The sequence below is a fragment of the Camellia sinensis genome, chromosome 1, assembly GCF_055761805.1.
Source record: "Camellia sinensis isolate YWXY chromosome 1, ASM5576180v1, whole genome shotgun sequence".
NCBI classification, from domain to species: domain Eukaryota; kingdom Viridiplantae; phylum Streptophyta; class Magnoliopsida; order Ericales; family Theaceae; genus Camellia; species Camellia sinensis.
In genome coordinates, this window is record NC_138961.1 from 169584696 (window position 1) to 169605743 (window position 21048).

The following is a 21048-nucleotide window of genomic DNA, read 5'->3' on the forward strand; positions in this document are numbered from 1 at the left end:
CATACATAAATAATACAGTGAGCTAGATCCCAGTGAATAATAACAGAGTGAAGGGTTTTAATGAATGATGTCCATCACAGAGTTAGAAATCAGAGTTTATATCAGAAACATATTCTTATTATATCATAAACATATTCTTATCGGAAACAGAGTCTTATGCATATTTAGATTTCAAATCAGAAATAGATTCAGATACATATTCATATTCATATTCAGATTTTGCATAAGATCATACGTGGTACACCCATTAGCTATCATATCAACTTGGTCCTGAGACCCACATGTATAGTCGGTACCAACGACCATAAAGGTCTATATCTTGCGCGCAAGTAGCCATGGTATTGTTACCCCCAGGCAAAGGCCCCGTAAATATAGGCCTCGGTATTGTTACCCCTAGGCAAGGGCCACGTAAATGTAAGCCACTGTATTGTTAACCCTGGGCGAGGGCCATGTGCATATTGGCCACGGTATTGTTACCCCTGGACGGAGGCCACGTGAACTAAGGGTGCCACAATTACATTTCAGAAAAATGGACATTCATTCATAATTCATAAAATAGCATTTTAGAAAATAGATAGTATCATATCAATCAGAAAATACTTGTAATTAAACATAGCTGTGATACCCATGTCCCGTATTATGTTAATTGGTCCTTATTTTGAATATGAGTATGTGTTTGATATGATTCTGTGTGCCATTATGTGATTTTAAATTTCTATCTGTTCACCGTAGGAATATCTGTTTGATTTTTCTGCTTCGGAAATTAAATTGAAGGTCTTATCGGCCACAGAACTTGAAATCGATTACGCCATTGTGATTGGCCTAATTTTTAGAGCCTACGGTGAAATTTAATTGAAAATTGATTTGGATCAAATTAAGTTGATTAAATTGGTGAATTAGTGCCCAACTATTTAATATTATTAAATAAGCATTAGTGGGACTTTTTATATGGCCATATACACTCTCTTTGCTCCTTTTTGAACTAAAAAGGCATGGAGAGGGTGTGAAGGCCAGCTATAGAGAGAGAGAGAGAGAGAGAAGAATTGTGCAAGTTTTGCTCTTGAACTTTGAAAGTCTTGAAGATAACTCAAGAATTTGCCATAGATTGTGAAGATTAAAGCTCCTTGGTGAGTAATTCATGTGTTTTTAGTTATCATTTGTAAATTCAAGTTTGATTAATGGCCAAGAACATGAATTAGTTTGATTATAAGGAAATTGAGTTGATTTTATTGAATTTGAAGTCATAGAACACATGCATGTAGAGAGTTGCTATGGATTTCCATGTTTGAGCTTAATTTGTGTAATCTATATTGAAGTTTGATTGAAATCCATGTGTTTGACCATTTCTTCACCAAATAAGTTGTGAATAATGTGTATTTCTCATATGCAAGAATAGATCATGAAAGTGTAAGCATTGCATATTTGAATTTGATGTATTGGTGATGAATTTGGATTAATTTGAGACATGCATATAGGTAATACAAGAAATTGAGCTCCATGATGATGTGTTTTGGTGTTTATATCATGTTAGTACAAGTATATGTGAAATTGGAGCCATAATATGCAAGAAATGTGGTTGAAATGTCGAATTTGAGCTCAAGAACACAATTTGGGAAAACCCAGAAATTTGATGTCCGCTCAAGCGGGGAAATCGCCGCTCGAGCGTAAATTTCGTGCTCCTAGTATTTTCTGCAGACCATGATGTCCGCTCGAGCGGGGAAGTTCACGCTCGAGCGGGGACTATGTGGAATGAACTTCCGCTCGAGCGTCCAAGTTCACGCTCGAGCGTAAAAATAATACATCCAGTACTTTTTACAGACATGGTGTTCGTTCGAGCGGGGAAGTTCACGCTCGAGCGGGAAGCCATGTAGAGAGGCCTTCCGCTCGAGCGCCAGAATGAACGCTCGATCGTAATTTTCACCTATCCAGTACTTTTGCAGGCCTCAAGGGTCTGCTCGAACGGGGAAGTCCACGCTCGAGCGGGGACCCTGTTTTCTAAAGTTTTGAAAATGCATTCTGTGTTTTGTTTTCTGTTCTCTTTCACTTCTAAGTACTCTTAGGCATGCATTGAGCATTGTAATTGAGTTAAAGAGATAAGAATAAAGCCTAAAGAGGAAATGTGAATTTGGGAACGGATTGAATGGTTGTTGACCCTTTTGTGTTCATGGACTGTGTAGGGTCGAGCTCCAGGGCAAACCAACCAACTGATCACTGTGAGTAATATCGATATTTGAAACTTATCAGTTGTCCAATTGCTTATTTTCTTATAAGCCTTGTGAGTTTGCCAGTTTGAATCATGGACAAATGTTTGATACCAATGAACGAATGGGCCAAAGGCCGTTTTGATATGAATGAATGGGCCAAAGGCCGTTTTGACATGAATGAATGGGTCAAAGGCCATTTTGACATAAATGAATGGGCCGAAGGCCGTTTTGACATGAATGAATGGGCCAAAGGCCGTTTTGACATGAATGAATGAGCTAAAGGCCGTTTTGACATAAATGAATGGGCCGTAGGCCGTTTTGACATGGATGGATGGGCCAGAGGCCGTTTTGACATAAATGAGTGGGCCAGAGGCCGTTTTGATAGGAATGAAGAATAAATGTTAAATAAAAATGTGAATTGGCCCCAAGGCCGTTCGGAGTATGTTGCTCTACATGTCGTTTGTGTCTTCTTATTTGATATTATTCACTGGGCTATCGCTCACGCTCATTCATGTGTTTGTAGGTGAGCCAAGAGAGGTCCAGACCCAGCCCCAGTGAAGCCTGTGTGGAACAACTGAGTTTTGGAGAGTCAGTCCATGTGTCTCACGCATGAGACTCGCCTTCGCCTTTTGTCATTTTGTTTTATGTTGTTATATTGGCAAAGTCTTTGTATATGTTGTATATAATTTTCATGGGTTGACTTAGTTTTTGAATGATCTTGTTTGTACGGAACTTATGCTACTGCATTTCTGTTGTGAGTTATTAATGTACATATATTTGGTTGCTTGGATGTGCCATGTAAGCACAGCTCTATGGACAAAGTTTTTGAACTGCTTCCGTTTGGCCCCCATTAACTCTCTTTAAAATACATTTGTCTTGGTTCGAGGCCGTAGGTAATCTCATGATTACTGGCCGGTTATGTCCTTAACCCACGGGGGTGGGTTCGGGTCATGACAATTGCTTTACAGAGTTATTACTCACAGTGTTATGGTGCTTGATTCATCCCTGCGTTTGACCCTATATAATTCATAACACATTGGGTCATATTATAATTCATTCCACTCTTTAACTCGTTTAACATTCTTAGGCTCCTTTCATGTTTTTTAATTCATTTAAAATGTTTAATGCATGGCTAAGAATGCTTTGAAATGAAACAAAACGGAAAATGAAGCATAAAACATCTTTTCAAAATTTCTAAAACAGGACCCTCCGCTCGAGCGGACCCCTTTGGTCTGCAAAAGTACTAGTTGCTTACAAATTACGCTTAAGCGAGACTTTTGATGCTCGAGCGAGGAGTCTAGTAAAACAGGGTATGCTCGAGCGGGACTCTCCATGCTCGAGCAGACAGATCGAATTCTGGGTTTTTCCAGATTATGTTTGAGCTTCAAAACTTGGTTCTAACCAATGTAATTAATATCATAAGACTCATATTTCCACCATATAACTTTTAACATGAACATAAGGGCCAATTTTACAAGATTTGAATCTCAAATTTACATAAATCCATCTCATAACTCGAATCATATCAAACTCACTTTATAACTTCAAAGCTCATGCAAATTAATTTTCATATCATTTTGAAATATACATACATGTGAAATATAGGCTTCATTTTTAGCTTAAATAGTACAATTGATGATCAACTTCATGAAATTCAACATTATCGTGCTTGCGTGTGCCAAATAACCTTCAATTCATTATAAAATACATGTTTGTAATCAAATATGCAAACTCATGACAATCCCTTAACATGCATGTACATACAAACTTTAAATTCATCCAATTCAACTCAAATCACATTCTTCATATCAAGCCCAATTCCAAGCTCACAAATTCTAAAACTTGAATTGAGCTTTCAAAATAATTTCTAGACTTGGGTTCATACAAGGCTTATCTAAAAACATACAACTCTAAAATAATCAAGAAATATGATCGATTTTAAATCATTTACATCAAAACTCCTTTAAGTTAAAATTGAACTCATTTGTTCATAAATTCATAATTTTCCAAAGCTTAGTTCTTATTTCATCAAAACATGAAATCAATTCCAAGAAATCTATGATGCATGTAAATTTACAATATCCATAATAAATATTCAATCGCTAATTTTTAACATAATTTTCAAACACTTCCAAAATCCAATTAAACTTGTACATATATAATTCAACCTCTCAATTTCATGATTCTACTTTCAATTTGGGCAAAACCATTAATTATTATCATGAATCCACTTGGGGTTTTCAAGAAAAATCAAGGCTTTCAAGAAAAATTAAAACTTCTCACACCACTTCTTTTTATTCCAATTTTCCCATTGATTATACACCCAAGGTTCATAATCCATAATCTTAACCCAACAATTGAATCCCAACACTTCAAACCCTAAACCTCCAATTTCCATGATATAACACTATATGCTCAAAAATGTAGATTTTGCATTTATATAATCAAAATACCACAAATCTATCTATTAATACAAGTATTGAAGAAGAATTAAGACCCCTACCTCAAGAATCAAGCAAAAGAGCAAAGCTCTGAGAAAAATCCTTCGCAAATATGAATTTCAATGGGTAGAAAAGTAAGATCTTTACGCCTTTTTCACTTTGTGGTATGGGATCTTGGCCAAAACTTTACGGAATGGAAGGTATTTGGGCCAAAATCTTTAGGGTTTTCGGACTAAGGGTGAGAGGGATGAAGAGAGAAGATGAATGTGTGAATAATGATCTAGAAAAGTTCCTTTAAACTTGTTAAATTCGCGCAGTTCGCTCGAGCATCGCTTTCTACGCTTGAGCGTACCTGCTTCCAGCATAGATATGAAAACTTCAAACGGGTATAACCCTCTCATTCGGAGTCCGTTCTAGGTCATTCTTGTGTCCAAATCGAAGCCCCGGAAATAAGTTTTCCAATGGTTCTAGCCTCATATCTAAATTCAAAGTGTGGAAAAAGAAAACGGCAAAAGAGTGATGGATATTCGTAGGAAAAATTATCGTAATTAAATTCTTGGTTCACTCCTACTTTACCATTATGTTACCTCTTCGATCAATGTCCCAAAATAAAACAAGGAGATTCCAAATATTAAATTGAACTTCTTATCATCATCAATTTTTGTTTCATAAATCACCAAGGCCCTCAATTTCAAATCAAATCCAAAATCCTTGTCAATAAATTTCATATTCGAATTGGATACCATGTAAATAGATTTAATTCATAATAATCTTAATTCCTAATTCGTCTAACTTAATTAACTCTAATTCGGACCCAATTAATCAAATCTCAATTTTACTAATCTGAATCGAATATTTAATTAAACTCCCATATGGTTCGATACTCAAAATTTAAATAATTCAATTCACCATTTGTACTTTCTTAAACCATTTAGGCTTTAAATTTCTAATTCCAAAGTAAATCCTCAATAGAACTATATATAAATCAATCTCCATAATTTTCGTAAATCCCAGATTAAATTAGAATAATTAGCAATCAAATTCCAAATTTCCTTAATTAATTAAGTGCTAATCATTATACGTGGTGGGGTAGTCATAATGGGACTCCCAGTTTGAAAACTAAGTCAAAATGCACTTTTCCAGTACTTAAACTTGAAAATAGGCCATCATGGGCCAAAATCGTGTTACAGCCACAAGAAGGCCCGGGGAATACGTCAAACATCTTAGGAGGAACGAAGTTAAGTTGTGAAAACTTACAAAACTAGCACGGGACTCCTGATTTGAAAATTAAGTGAAAAAACACATTTTGTAACACTTAAGCTTGAAAATAGGGCATTAGGGGCCAAAATCGTGTAACAGCCACGAGAAGGCCTAGGAAACACCTGAAACACCTTTGGATGGACCAATTTAAGTGGTAGAAACTTACAAAACTTGCACGGGACTCTCGGTTTGAAAATTAAGTCAGAAAATGTATTTTTTCGACACTTGGCTTGAAAATAGGCCATTGAGGGCCAAAATCGTGTAACAGCCATGAGAAGGCCCTAGGAACACCTCAAACTCCTTGGGAGGGACCAATTTTAGTTGTGGAAACTTACGGAACTATCATGAGACTCTCGGTTTGAAAACTAAGTCGAAAAATGCATTTTTCTAACACTCAAGCTTAAAAATAGGCCATTGAGGGGCAAAATCGAGTAACAACCATGAGAAGGGCGGGGAACACCTCAAACACCTTGGTAGGAACCAATGTAAGCTGTGGAAACTTACAGAACTAACTCGGGACTCCTGATTTGAAAACTAAGTCAAAAAATGCACTTTTCCAACACTTAAGCTTGAAAATAGGCCATCGGGGGCCAAAATCGTATAACAGCCACGAGAAAGCTAGGAAAACACCTCAAACATCTCAAAGGGACAATTTTAACTTCTGTAAATTTATAGAACTAGCACGGGACTCCCGGTTTGAAAACTATGTTAAAAAATACACTTTTCCAATACTTAAACTTGAAAATAGACCATCAAGGGCCAAAATCATGTAACAGCCAAGAGAAGGGCCGGGGAACACCTCAAACACCTCGGGAGGGACCAATGTAAGTTGTGAAAACTTACGGAACTAGCACGGCACTCCCAGTTTGAAAACTAAGTCAAAAAATATACTTTTTCAACACTTAAGCTTGAAAATAGGCCATTGGGGTCTAAAAATCGTGTAACAGCCATGAGAAGGCCTAGGGAACACCTCAAACACCTCAGGAGGGACATTTGTAAGCTGTGAAAACTTACAGAACTAACACGGGACTCCTGTTTTGAAAACTAAGTCGAAAAATGCACTTTTCTAACATTTAAGCTTGAAAACAAGCCATCGGGGCCAAAATCGTGTAACAGCCATGAGAAGGCCTGGAAACACCTCAAACACCTCGAACACCTCGGGAGGGACCAATGTAAGCTTTGGAAACTTACAAAACTAGTATAGGACTCCTAGTTTGAAAACTAAATCAAAAAATGCGCTTTTCCAACACTTAAGTATGAAAATAGGCCATCGGAGGCCAAAATCGTGTAACAGCCACGAGAAGGCCTAGAGAACACCTTAAACACCTCGGGAGGGACCATTGTAACTTGTGTAAACATACAGAACTAGCGTGAGATTCACGGTCTGAAAACTAAGTCAAAAAATGCACTTCTCCAACACTTAAGCTTGAAAATAGGCCATCGGTTGCAACAGCCATGAGAAAGCCTGGGGAACACCTCAAACATCTCAGGAGGGACTAATGTAAGTTATGGAAACTTACGGAACTAGCAGGGATCTCCCGGTTTGAAAACTAAGTCAAAAAATACACTTTTTCAATACTTAAGATTGAAAATAGTCGATCGGGGGTCAAAATCGTGCAACAGCCATGAGAAGGCCTAGGGTACACCTCAAACACCTTGGGAGGGGCCATTTTAAATTGTATTAACTTACGAAACTAGCACGGGACTCCCAGTTTGAAAACTAAGTCAAAAAATGCACTTTTTCAATACTTAAGATTGAAAATAGTCCATCAGGGGCCAAAATCGTGCAACAGCCACGAGAAGACCTAGGGTACACCTCAAACACCTTGGGAGGGACCATTTTAAATTGTATAAACTTACGAAACTAGCACAGGACTCTCGGTTTGAAAACCAAGTCAAAAAATGCACTTTTCAAACATTTAAGTTTGAAAATAGGCCATCGGGGACCAAAATCGTGTGACAGCCACAAGAAGGCCCAGGGAACACCTCAAACACCTCAGGAAGGACGAATGTAAGTTGTGAAAACTTACGAAACTAGCACGGGACTCACGACTTGAAAACTAAATAAAAAAATGCACTTTTTCAACATTTTAGCTTGAAAATAGGGTATCGGGATCAAAATCATTAAACAACCATGAGAAATCTTAGGGAACACCTCAAACACCTCAGAAGGGACCGTTGTAACTTGTGTAAACTTACAGAACAAGCATGGGACTCCCGGTTTGAAAACTAAGTCGAAAAACGCATTTTTTCAACACTTTATCTTGTAAATAGGCCATCGGGGGGCCAAAATCTTGTAATAAGCTCGGGAAGGCCCGGGGACACCTCAAATCCCTTGGAAGGGACCAATGTAAGTTGTGAAAACTTACAGAACTAGCACGGGACTTCTGGTTTGAAAACTAAGTCGAAAAATGCACTTTTCTAACACTTAAGCTTGAAAATAGGCCACCGGGGGTCAAAATCGTGTAACAGCCATGAGAAGGCCTGGGCAACACCTCAAAAACATTTGGAGGGACCAATGTAAGTTGTGAAAACTTACGGAACTAGCACGGGACTCCCGATTTGAAAACTAAGTCAAAAAATATACTTTTCTGACACTTAAGCTTGAAAATAGGCCATCGGAGCCAAAATCGTGTAACAGCCACAAGAAGGCCCGGGGAAAACCTCAAAAACCTCGGAAGGGACCAATTTAAGTTGTGAAAATTGAGAGAACTAGCACGGGACTCCCAGATTAAAAACTATGTCGAAAAATGCACTTTTCCAACACTTAAGCTTGAAAATAGGCCATCGAGGTCCAAAATCATGTAACAGCCACGAGAAGGGCTGGAGAAGGGCTGGGAAACACCTCAAACACCTTGGAGGAACCAATGTAAATTGTGAAAATTTACAGAACTAGCACAGGACTCCCGGTTTGAAAACTAAGTCCAAAAATGCACTATTCCAATATTTAAGCTTGAAAGTAGGCCATCGGGGCCAAAATCATGTAATAGCCACGAGAAGGCCCAATGAACACCTCAAACACCTCGGGAGGGACCAATGTAAGTTGTGGAAACTTACGAAACCAGAACAGGACTCCCGGTTTGAAAACTATGTCAAAAAATATACATTTCTAACACTTAAGCTTGAAAATAGACCATCAGGGGCCAAAATCGTGTAATAGCCACGAGAAAGCCCAGTGAACACCTCAAAAACCTCAGGAGGAGCCAATTTAAGTTGTGGAAACTTACGGAACTAGCACGGGACTTCCGGCTTGAAAACTAAGTTGAAAAATGTACTTTTCTAACACTTAAGCTTGAAAATAGGCCATCGGGGGCCAAAGTCGTATAACAGCCACGAGAAGGGTTGGGGAACACCTCAAACACCGAGGAAGAGACCAATGTAAGTTGTGGAAACTTACAGAACTAGCATGGGACTTCTGGTTTGAAAACTAAGTCAATGTAAGTTGGAAACTTACAGAACTAGCATGGGACTTCTGGTTTGGAAACTTACAGAACTAGCATGGGACTTCTGGTTTGGAAACTTACAGAACTAGCATGGGACTTCTGAAGAGACCAATGTAAGTTGTGGAAACGACGTCGTTTTGGTGTCTTTTTTTTCGCTTTTTTCTGAACTGAAGGAGAAGAAGAAAGCTGAAGAAGAAGAAGAGTAGAAGAAGGAGCTGAGTTTCGGCATCAACACAAGGAGATGATGTTTAATCTGGGTTTCGACATCAAAAAAAAAAATGGTGATGATGTTTAAGAAAACTGATGATGCTAACCCAATTTTTCTTGATGTCGGGCAGAAAAATACAGAGAAATGGAAGAAGAAGAAGAAAAATGCAGAGAAAATAGAGAAAAAAAATGCAGTTCGGGCCATCATCTTCAACATCATCATCATCTTCATCTTCATCATCTTCAACATCTTCAACGTCATCATCATCTTCATCAACAAAAAAAAAAAAAAAATTCCTCTACAGATCTGGATCTCATCGTCAATAATTTTTTTTTTTTTTTGCAGATCCAAATCTACTTAGAAAAAATGCAGAATTTTTTCTTTCCAGATCCAGATCTGTGATCGCCGCTACCATCACCGACCACCGACCATCACCGTCGATCGCCGCCACCATCACCGACCATCACCGTCGATCGCCTCTTCTCTTCTCTCTCTCTCTCTCTCTCATTCCTTTTCTCTTCCCTCTCTGTCTGTTCGAAAGAATGCAAATGAAAAAAGAAAAAAGAAAGAAAGAAAAAAAAAAAACTGCCCAAAACGACGTCGTTTTGGGCAGTTCGGGCCATTCGAGCCGCATGAAATTCGAACTACGAGTCATTTTTTTAATGGGCTCAAGCCATCAAATCGTTTCTCTTTTATTTTATTTTATTTTATTTTTGTGTCGGAAAACTCTAGGTTGCGTTTCGTAGAATTTTGTAAATATGATTTGAGAGTATGAGTTGTATTTTGAGTTTGTGAGTTGTGAAATTATGATTTAAGTGTAGAAAATTTGCCTGGTTATGATTTTTGAATAGAGTGTTGAATAAGTTTTGAATTGAGTGTGGAATTGAGTTTTGAAAGTTTGATTTGACATGTGAAGTAAAAAAATTTGTTTGGTTATGAGTTTTGGAAATAATTTTCAAAACTTAATTCAAACTATTATAACCTATAACAAAACACACTGCTTTTATACTATTGAAAATTCTGATAAATACTCATAACCAAACTCTTCTTAAAATTCAATTAAAAAAAATTATTATTAACAGAAAATAACATTAATCAATTTTTTAATTGAAAATACTACAAAGGAAATAATTTTTTTTAAAAATAAATATTCAAAAAATTTAAATCATAAATGTTTAAATAATTTAAATAATCTAAAAAATTTAATAAGTAAAAAATTAAAATAAATATTCAAAAAATTTAAATCGTAAAAATTTAAATAATTTAAATATTCAAAAATTTTAAATAATTTAAAGTGTTAATATTTTAAATTTTAAAATAACTCTACATTCAAATCGTAACCAAACACATAAAACAAAACTCAATTAAGAAATTATTTTTAAAACTCATAACCAAACACATAACTTAAAACTTCATACTACTTTCACAACTCTACACTTATATCGTAACCAAATACATAACAAAAAAATTAAAATATTTTAAAATATTTTTATAAAATAGAGTTTGAATTTATTTTTATAAAATATTTTAAAATTTAAAAAATTAAAATCGTAATATTTTGAAATTAAAATATTTAAAAGTAATCAAAAAATTAAAAAATTAAAAAAAATCATAGCATATTTAAATATTAAAACATTTAAAATCTTAACAAAATTAAAATATTTTTAAAATATTTAAATATTTAAAAAATTAAAATATTGATTTGAATTGAGTTTTAAAAAGAGTTTTGAATTATGTATTTGGTTATAAGTTTTGAAAAGTAATGATTATGTTTTGAATTGAGTTTTGAGAAATGAGTATAGAATTATGATTTGAAAGTTCTAAACAAACTGCATACTCAAATCAATGGATAAAATTATATTTGAGAGGATTACCAAAAGGAGCCATAATTAATCCATTCATTATTCAGTAAAACATTTACAAATAGAATTTGAATATTCCCCGTTACTCACAACTTACGCGTATGAATTATGTCCAAGTATGTTGAATGAACATATATATTTATAAAATTATAATTTATTATGCACATTTTGCTTATTTTTACAAATTAACAATGAGTGCAAATATGATGGTGCCGTTTGGTAATACTTACATTTTTAATTTTCTATTTATATTTATAAAAATTAAAAAAATTCAAATAAAAACTTGTTTGGTAAATTTTTTATTTATAAATCAGTGGTCTCAGTTTATAAATTTGGCCAAAAAATGTAAACTCAAAAAATATGTTTCCGTTTTGAGTTTTGAGTTTTTTTCTTTTTACCACCCAACACTAGCCACCACCCGCCACCATTTTCCACCACTGTCTTCCGCCACCACCACCCATCACCTACCCTTTTACCATTACTTGCCACCACCACTCACCACCCACCTGCCACTACCATCCACCAGCTGCTACTACCAGCCACCACCCACCTCTCGCCACCACCACTACCACCACCCACCACCTACCTGCCATCCACCCGCCACCACCTACCACCCGCTACTATCATCCACCACCTGCTACTACCACTCACCACCCACCTGCCACCACCATCCACCATCCGCCACCACCAGCCACCCGCCACCACCAGCCACCTGCCACCACTACCCTCCACCACCACTCATTCGCTACCACCAACCACCGCCACTGTCACCCACCTGCCACCACCACCACCCACTTGCTACCACCCGCCATCCGCCACCCACACCACCACCACTACCACTCGCTATCATCCACCACCCGCCACCGTCACCCACCCACCACCACCACCACCACCACCACCTGCCACCTACCCACCACCACCCGCCTCTGCCACCCACCCTCCACCACCACCCACTCGCTACCACCCACCACCCCGCCACCGTCACCCACCCGCCCACCCGCCACCACCACCCGCTACCTACCACCCACCGTCAACACTTTCCTCCACGTCTTCTGCCACCACTTGCCATTTCTCACTCTTTTTTATATTTTTAAATTTTTTTAAACATTTTGTCAATTACCAAACGCGTTTGTAGTTTATGTTTTTCTAAAAATAAACAAAAATCAGTTTATAAAATTTTTGTAAATATAAACTGAAAACCTAAACGTTACCAAACAGACCCGATACGTTTAGAATTAGATAAATTATATTGATATTTTATGAGATTTTGATAAAATGTAATAAGTCTCACAAATTTAACATAATTACATTGATCCCTTAAGATTTTTATTCATGTAATACTTTATCTCATTTTTTATATTAAAAATTCATTAGTCGTATGAATAAAAAAATAATATTTCCATCTCTTTTACATTGTATATCGTTATGTTTTTTTACCATTTATATAATTATGTTAAAATTATGAGTCTTTTCGTATTTTTTCCATAACTCAAAAGAAGGTCAATGTAATTTACCTTTTATAATTGAGAGGGGAATTTGTACCGAACATATGGGTTGACCTAAGTTTAGCGCAGGCCTTCGTGCTCAACCAAACAACGGGACTATTATGTAGGTCAAAGGATGGACCAAGTTATTTTATGAGTTTAGGCCATAGGTTGGGCTATGCTCGCGTTTCAATAATGGGCCGAGCTGAGCCAAGATTACAGTTGCTATCTAGAGCCGAGCTAAAGGTCTTCCCTAAGCTAACATGTGGAAGGTTGTGCAGGTGACAAGCAAAATGAGTTAGCCGAGTTGTGAAGGGCTTAGGCGAGCTGTGAGGGTAATGACCATAGACTGGGCTAAATGTCGAGAGTCCTGAGGGGCTTGGCCAAGTTGTGAGGCCATTTGGTGAGGCCGACCTGAGTTAGCTCAGCGTAAGAGTATTCAAAGTTAGTACGATTGAGGATAGCTGAAGTAAGATTAAATTAGAAGTGATAGCTCGGTTTAAACATTCCACGTGCTCCAATAGAGTGTAAGGAGAGGAAATTACTAATAGTATATATTAATATTGTTTGGCGGTTTGGCCAATACTGTTTGGCAGTATTGACGAGCACACGTGTAATGAAAGGAGAGGACAATATGTATATGCGTCTAGTAAAGGACAAAGGAAGTAAGGTGCGTACAACCTTGGAAAACAAGCCAGTTGCCAAGATAAGACGCATGACTTCACTCATAAAAAGGGTAAGCAATCCTCCACTATTCACTCTCTTTACATTCTTTTATCTCACAATGGTGCTAACTTGACCGTTGGAGGGGCTTTTCGACAAAACACTTGCCAGGTAACTCACATTCATTGCGTTTCAGGAAGCAAGACGCCGTTTGGAGCCAGACGAGCTTGGATGCAAGGAGTACGGACACTATGAATATTTCCCACCCATACAATAATTTTATAGTAAAATTTTTATTTTTATTTTTGCTTTTATGATTTAAGAATTGAGTTGATTTAATAAACTGTTTAGTAATATTTGATAGTTTAATGAATGAAAAAATTTGTTCAACATTTATTCAATACAACAATTATTACTTAGATGTGAAATATATATTCTTAAAAAGGGAAAAAAAAATGTGAGATACAGCGGCGTAGCCAGGAATTCAGTACAGAGGGAGCACAAATTAATCATAATTTGGTTTCATTTTTCTAAAAATACTTTTCAGAAAATTCTACTTTCTTGTTTTTCATGTTTTTTTGTTTTTACTGATTTTTTTTTAATATTTTAAGAATTTTTTTTTACTTTTTAGACATACCAACATAAATATACCTAAAAAGTAAAAAAATTATGAAAAAAACCATTTAAAAATTCACTAAATACCAAAAATATAAAAATATGAGAATTCAGTACATTTTTTATATTTTTATGTATTTATTAATTTTTTAAAATATTTTTTCACAAATTTTTTACTTTTTAGATACATCTAAGTAAGGTGCATCTAAAAAAGTAAAAAAAATGTTTAAAAATATTTACTAAAAACCAAAAAAGCACGAAAATAAAAAAATTCAATTTTCAAAAAACTTAATCCAAAAAACTCAAACCAAACACAATGATTAATTTTTTTTTTCATAATAAACAACAATGAGATATTACTAAACTTAAATGTTAAGAGTTCATTTGGATAAATGTGAATTTTAAATCAAATGATTTGAGATTAAATTTTATACAAATTTTGGGGAGTAACTATTTTACAGGTGGATTGAAAAATTAAAAAAGTAGATATGTTGAGACAGAAATGATATATTTTAGTAGATAAATTCTATAAAACATACCGTAAAAAAAATATCTATCATATGTCGCAATTATGGTCTTTGTGGTTTTCAGTTATAGCACATTATCGTGTTAGATATAATTTAGTTATAATTTCTTATGATTGTTATCTTAGTTATGACTATACATCAAGTAATAGTTAGTTATGACTCATTCTGATATTAGTTATGACCTATTGTAATTTTTTTCATTTTTATAATTGAAGATGTGTTGCTTGATTATAATTTATATAGTGGTCATTTTAGTTATGAATGGAAAGAAACACATGAAGGATAAACTTTACATGTTAAATGTAATTAACAATTCAATAAATTCTATATCTTCATTGAAATTTATTATGTTTGCATGTCAATAATAATAGACATCATAATTATATTGAAATTTTTATAGATAATAATATAGCCTCTTTATTTTCAATCAAAATAATCATTATTGTTCTCATAATTTTAAAAATGTAATTGACATTTCACTTTAAATAATATTTTTATAATCCTTTTATTTAATATATTTTCTTTTTGTTTAAAAGAAAAAAAATTCCCAAAACCCAAGAGGGCCACGTGACCCTCCTCAGCCCAGCCCAGCATGGCTCCGCCCCTGGTGGGATATGTGCTCCCACCAATTAAGTTGTACATTTTACAAAAGCATTCATTTTAAAAAATGTCAAAAAAGTTAATTTATTTATATATTAACTTATTTAAATCATATTATCTCATTACTTTTTATACTTCTTTTCATAATAAATAAAAAAAATCAACTTTTTTAGCACTTCTCAAGGCAACCCCACAATAAAAATAAGACTTTTATTAACATGTGACAAATGTTAAAAGACATTAAATGAATATATTTATTTCAATTTGTATAGAAAATAGCACAATATTAAAAGTTGTTTGAACTAAGTTTTTATTTTTCTGTTCCAACAAAAAAAAGCTTTTATTTTTATTTTTATTTTTATTATTTATATATTTATATATATTTATATTAAAATTAAGGAATTATTTGAGATGACCTAAATAAGTGCACTAGTCTTTTTACAAAAAGATGTACAGAAAAGTAAAAAGGTGATGTGATGAAAAAAAGATAAAAAAATAAAAAAATAGATTATTTTTGAGTTACCAAACTTGACCTAAAATACCTCTTTTGCTATGCACCATTCTCCTCCCTTATTTTTATATATCTATTCACTTTCCTTCAAATTTAATGTTTTATATTATTTAAATTTGGACGTGTTCCCCAGAGAAAATTTTAAAATAATTTTTTTTTGAAACATAAAATAATATTTAAAAGTTTAAATATATATTTATATTTGTTTTTGTTAAACTAATTTATAAGTTTTTAAAAAATAAATTCAAAATACAAATTCTAAAAATTAAATCAAATAAAAATATTTTACAACTAAATTTTTTCCCACAATACCTTCATAACTGTTCGTAGGGTTCTCACACAATATTAGTATAGGTTTAAAAAAGACAAAAACCAAAAATATATATAGGATCGTTTTTATTTTTATTTTATTTTATCACACTATGTAGTATACTTAAAAAAAAAATGTCATATGAAAACAGGGGTATTTATGTCCATATGAAAAAAAAACTAACTCTTTAAAAATATTCAATGTGTTTGATTTCAATTTTCTGAATTCAATTTTTTGGAAATTGAGTTTTTTTTGTCGTGTTTTTTATTTTTATTTTTAGTGAATATTTTTAAAACTTTAAGTATTTTTTTTTTACTTTTTTACATGCACCTTATTTAGTAAAATATTTGTAAAAAATTAATAAATATAAAAAAATATGAAAAATGCATTGAATTTTTGTATTTTTAGTATTTAGTGAATTTTTAAAGATTTTTTTTCACAAATGTTATACTTTTTAAGTGTATTTATGTTAGGTGTGTCTAAAAATTAAAAAAATTGTTTAAAATATTAAAAAAATTCAATGAAAATAAAATAATACAAAAAACAGAAAAGTAAAATTTTATAAAAAGTGAATTGTGAAAATTGAAACCAAACAAAATATTCTATCCAAATGAAAGGAGTTAATAACCCTTTATTAATTTTGTAACATGGCCTAAAATAAAAACGAAATAGAATAGATGTATCATAGCCCAGGGGATGTTTGGCAATAGGTTTTTTTCAGCTTTTTGAACTAAAATGTTATTCAAAAATAAAATAAATTAAAATAATTAATAAGGAAAATGTCATATCAAATCTATAATTTTTTTTAAAGACAAATTACACTAACATCCTTATAATTTAGAATTTGTGTCACTTTAGTCCCTGACTTTTCAATTGTGATACATTTGATCTTGAATTTTGAATCTTGTTCCAAAAAAAAAAACAATTGAAGATATAATTGTTTGATTTCAAGGTTAAATCGTCAATTTAATAAAATATAAACTAATTTGACAAAAATAAATATCAAAAAAATATTTTTAATTTTTAAAAATTATTTCTATCCACTAAAGATAAAATTATATAAAATTGATCAAAATTAATAAAATTACATGATTAATTTTTAAAAATTAATTTTACATGATCATCATCTAAAAACATAATAAAAATTAATTTGGTAAAAAAAAATAAATGTCTAAAAGATTTATCAATTTTACATAATTTTATCTTTAGTGGTAGAAATAATTTTTAAAAATTGAAAAATATTTTTTTGACATTTATTTTTGTCAAATTAGTTTATATTTTATTAAATTGATGATTTTACCCTTGAAAAATCTAATGGTATCTTCAATTATTCTTATTTGGAACAACATTCAAAATTCAGGATCAAATGTGTCACAATTGAAAAGTCAGAGATTAAAGTAACACAAACCCCAAACTATAGAGACTATTAGTATAATTCACCATTTTTTTTAATAAACATCACATCTAATTATAAACAAAATTTAATCATTTTCCCAAATACAACTATTTTAAGTTACTAAAATAACTAAAAATTAAAACACTTCTTCCGTCCCAAAATATTAGTCGCTTATTTTATTTTTCATTGTTTCAAAATATTAGTACATTTTCAAAAATTAAGAATTAAAATAATATAAATTTCTTATTTTGCCATTCTTTTAAATTCATTAATAACACAAACGGTACAATTATGACAATTGATATTCTTTTAAAAAAATATACTATTAAAAGATAATTTTAAAAAAATAATATTTTTAAAATGTAATAATTATATTACCAAAAAAAATTAAATTATCTAAAAAAAATTTCAAAATTACTTTTCTCTTTATTACACATCAATCAATTACTTTTTCTCTTTTCTTTTTCATTCTCAATCATTTTTTCTCTCACACATATCTATTAAATTATAACAAAATATCAAATCATTCTAAACTCCAAAACTATTTTTAAAATATATAACCATACAAACTAAAAAAATTCTAAATTTTCTTTTCAAATTTTTTTTTAAAAAATTTATTTCAAAATATTAAAAAATTAATTAAAATGATTTAAATAAATATATTTTTTATCCTTTTATAAAAGATATTTAAAAAAATATAAAAATAATATAATAAAAAAATAAAAAAATAAATTATTTTTAAATTACCAAACTTAAACTCATCAAACCCGCCCTATTATTTTGAAAGAGAGGGAGTAGTCAACTTCTCAAGCACCTCCTACAATTTCCAAGTTGTTGTCACCTATAGTTTCCCAATAATTAGGTCAAGTTTGGCATGGGTTGCAAAAAGATAAAAAGTTAAAAAATCACTATCCTATTTAAGTCATATCATCTTATTTAAATTACATTATCTCTCTAACACATCACTTCAAATCCAACCCATATTTCATAAAAAATCAAAAAATATACTTATTTAGATCATCCCAAAGAAGCCCTAAACGAGTTTCAATTAATTTGTAATCCAATTCTTAAATTCAACTCGGTCAAACTTCGCATACCTACCGCAACGTTAATTCATTCAAGAAATACAGCTGAAACATGTCGACCAATAAGAATCGAGTATTGAGTTCTTACGATCCGATTAGAAGCCCCAGCTTTACATCTCATCCGTCCACTGCAGTTCAGAAAACACAACTATCCCTTCCCGTCACCGTCCAATAAAGCACATGGATAATCAATCTTCACCGTCCGATTGTCTTTTCTCTCTCCCCCTACCCCGCTATATATACCCATCCACCAGTGAGCATTACAACATTTTGATTCGCGAGAGAGAAATAGATACAGAGACAAACAGGAGGTGAAGACTTCAATCGTTCTTGAGGTTAGAGGTAAGTCTCATTTTTGTATTTTGAATATCTAATTAGGGTTTCTATTGTACCTTTTCTGACTCGTTCATGGTGATCCCTGAGTTGGTGCTTCGTGCTTTGTAGTTTTGTTTGATCTTTTGTTCATTTTATTTTATTTTATTTTATTTTAGATAGTTTCATCTCTTCATTTTAGTGTTTAGGGGGTTTGTACGTTTTTTAAAAATTAGGGTTTCTTTGGTGAGATCACAATTTGTTGAAAATATGGGTAGGAGGGTTAGTTAATTTCGAATTATTGATATCAACGATGAGATTTTTGATCGTTAATTTGGTTCGGATGTTCACATATTCTTGTTTGGAATGGAGGCATCCAGTTAGGGCTTTCAGATTACGAATATGAAACCACTATTTAAGAGAGACATAAGATTTAGAATTTGAAAATTAAACTAATTTTTTGGGTTGAATTAGATGGCTCGTACCAAGCAGACTGCTCGTAAGTCCACCGGAGGAAAGGCTCCTAGGAAGCAGCTCGCTACTAAGGTCTCTCTCTCTATTCATTTATCATATTCTCTCAATTGCTCTGAATTGTGTTAATAATGATGATGTTGGTTGTTGCTGCAGGCTGCTCGTAAGTCAGCCCCAACCACTGGAGGTGTGAAGAAACCTCACAGATACCGCCCTGGAACTGTTGCTCTTCGGTGAGTGTTTGATTTCTACAAAGAAGTTTATATAAAATTTTCAAGCTGTGTGTGATGTATATATAAGTGTAATTAGCGAGTGAATTATTTGTTTTCTTAATTGATGTGCAGTGAAATTCGCAAGTACCAAAAGAGTACTGAGCTCCTGATCAGGAAGCTTCCATTCCAGAGGCTTGTACGTGAAATTGCTCAGGACTTCAAGGTAATTGAAGGGTCTCAATTGTTAAAAACATTTTTGTATTTTTTATTTTATTGTAATAATTGCTAATTGCTTGTTTGTGTGTTGATTTTGGTTGCAGACTGATTTGCGTTTCCAGAGCCATGCTGTGCTAGCACTGCAGGAGGCTGCTGAGGCATATCTTGTGGGTTTGTTTGAAGACACTAACCTCTGTGCCATCCATGCCAAGCGTGTTACAATCATGCCCAAGGACATTCAGTTGGCAAGGAGGATCAGAGGTGAGCGTGCTTAATCGAGCGTTGTGCTCAGGTGGTGGTGGTGGTGGTGGATTGTGGTGGAGGTGGTCCTTTACTGTTAAGCCATATATAGATTGATAGTCTAAGTTTTTAGTGAAATGGGTAGTGGTTGGTGTGCAGTGATGTTTTTTAGGGGACCTATTATGGGTTTGCACCCGGCAAATTTCTTTGTTTAGTTGTGTTTTGTGTTGTCAAACACCACTGGGGCGTTGAACAATCATCTAATGTTTGCATCTAATGTTAGTAGGGGGGTTTGCGCTAATTCTTCCTTCTTGATATTATGTTTTGTTCAATTTACTAGTTTTGATTGATGTTGATGGATACAAATATGTGAGTGATGACAATCATGGTAAATGAGGGGCGTGGTGAAACAGCTGGTTTTGTGATTCAGGCAGGATGCTATGAAAAATTATGGCCAATTTGTTCTCTATGGTTTTCTTTGCCTTCGTCTGGATGTGGGTTTGTTTTATTTTATTGGTAAAAAGCTCCGATTGAGGTCGATTTTTTTGATTTTTTTCAATTTTTGTAAGAAAAAAAAAATGATTATACTATGAATTTGATATTTTATTTTATTAAATTAAAAAATTTATTTTATTTTTTTATGATTAAAATATCAATTTTTTTTAAAAGTTTATTTTATTTTATTTTTGATTAAAATGCCAAATTTTTATGTGAAATGGTTAAGAAAAAATTAGATTTTTTTTTTAAACTTTAATTTAATTTTTAAATAGGATTTATGTGTGAAAGTTGACAGTTTAAGTAGAAATACGTTTTATGTTGCGTTTTAATTTGTGTAGTATATTTGGTTGTTTAAAATTATAAAGTGAGTTTTATGACCGAAAGGCTAACAAGGAACGGTTGTTTATTTTAAATCTAATGAGTCTTATCTCACGTTGTCAATTTTGTTGTTCTCTTTGTATTTTGTTGTATTATTTTTTGGTGAGAAAGA

At 33.1% G+C, this 21048-nt stretch overlaps 1 protein-coding gene across 2 annotated transcripts; it reads left to right on the plus strand.

Annotated features, from left to right (window-relative positions):
• The first annotated feature begins 18661 nt into the window (after positions 1-18661).
• LOC114284210 (Histone superfamily protein) lies at positions 18662-20361 on the plus strand. Of its 2 annotated transcripts, none has more exons than XM_028227112.2 (5): positions 18662-18951; positions 19396-19467; positions 19549-19625; positions 19737-19827; positions 19925-20361. In XM_028227112.2, the coding sequence occupies exons 2-5, from the start codon at positions 19396-19398 to the stop codon at positions 20093-20095; spliced, it is 411 nt and encodes a 136-aa protein (XP_028082913.1). In that variant the 5' UTR covers positions 18662-18951; the 3' UTR covers positions 20096-20361. The 2 variants fall into 2 exon arrangements, with proteins under 2 accessions (XP_028082913.1, XP_028082914.1); XM_028227113.2 differs by having other exon boundaries at positions 18790-18944.
• The last annotated feature ends 687 nt before the right edge of the window (positions 20362-21048 follow it).

Excerpts from the sequence above, each read along its gene's own strand:
- LOC114284210 (XM_028227112.2), top strand. The coding sequence starts at position 19,396 with ATGGCTCGTACCAAGCAGACTGCTCGTAAGTCCACCGGAGGAAAGGCT. Across the intron at positions 19,626-19,736 it reads CCTGGAACTGTTGCTCTTCG|TGAAATTCGCAAGTACCAAA; the intron begins GTGAGTGTTTGA and ends ATTGATGTGCAG. Across the intron at positions 19,828-19,924 it reads AAATTGCTCAGGACTTCAAG|ACTGATTTGCGTTTCCAGAG; the intron begins GTAATTGAAGGG and ends TTTTGGTTGCAG.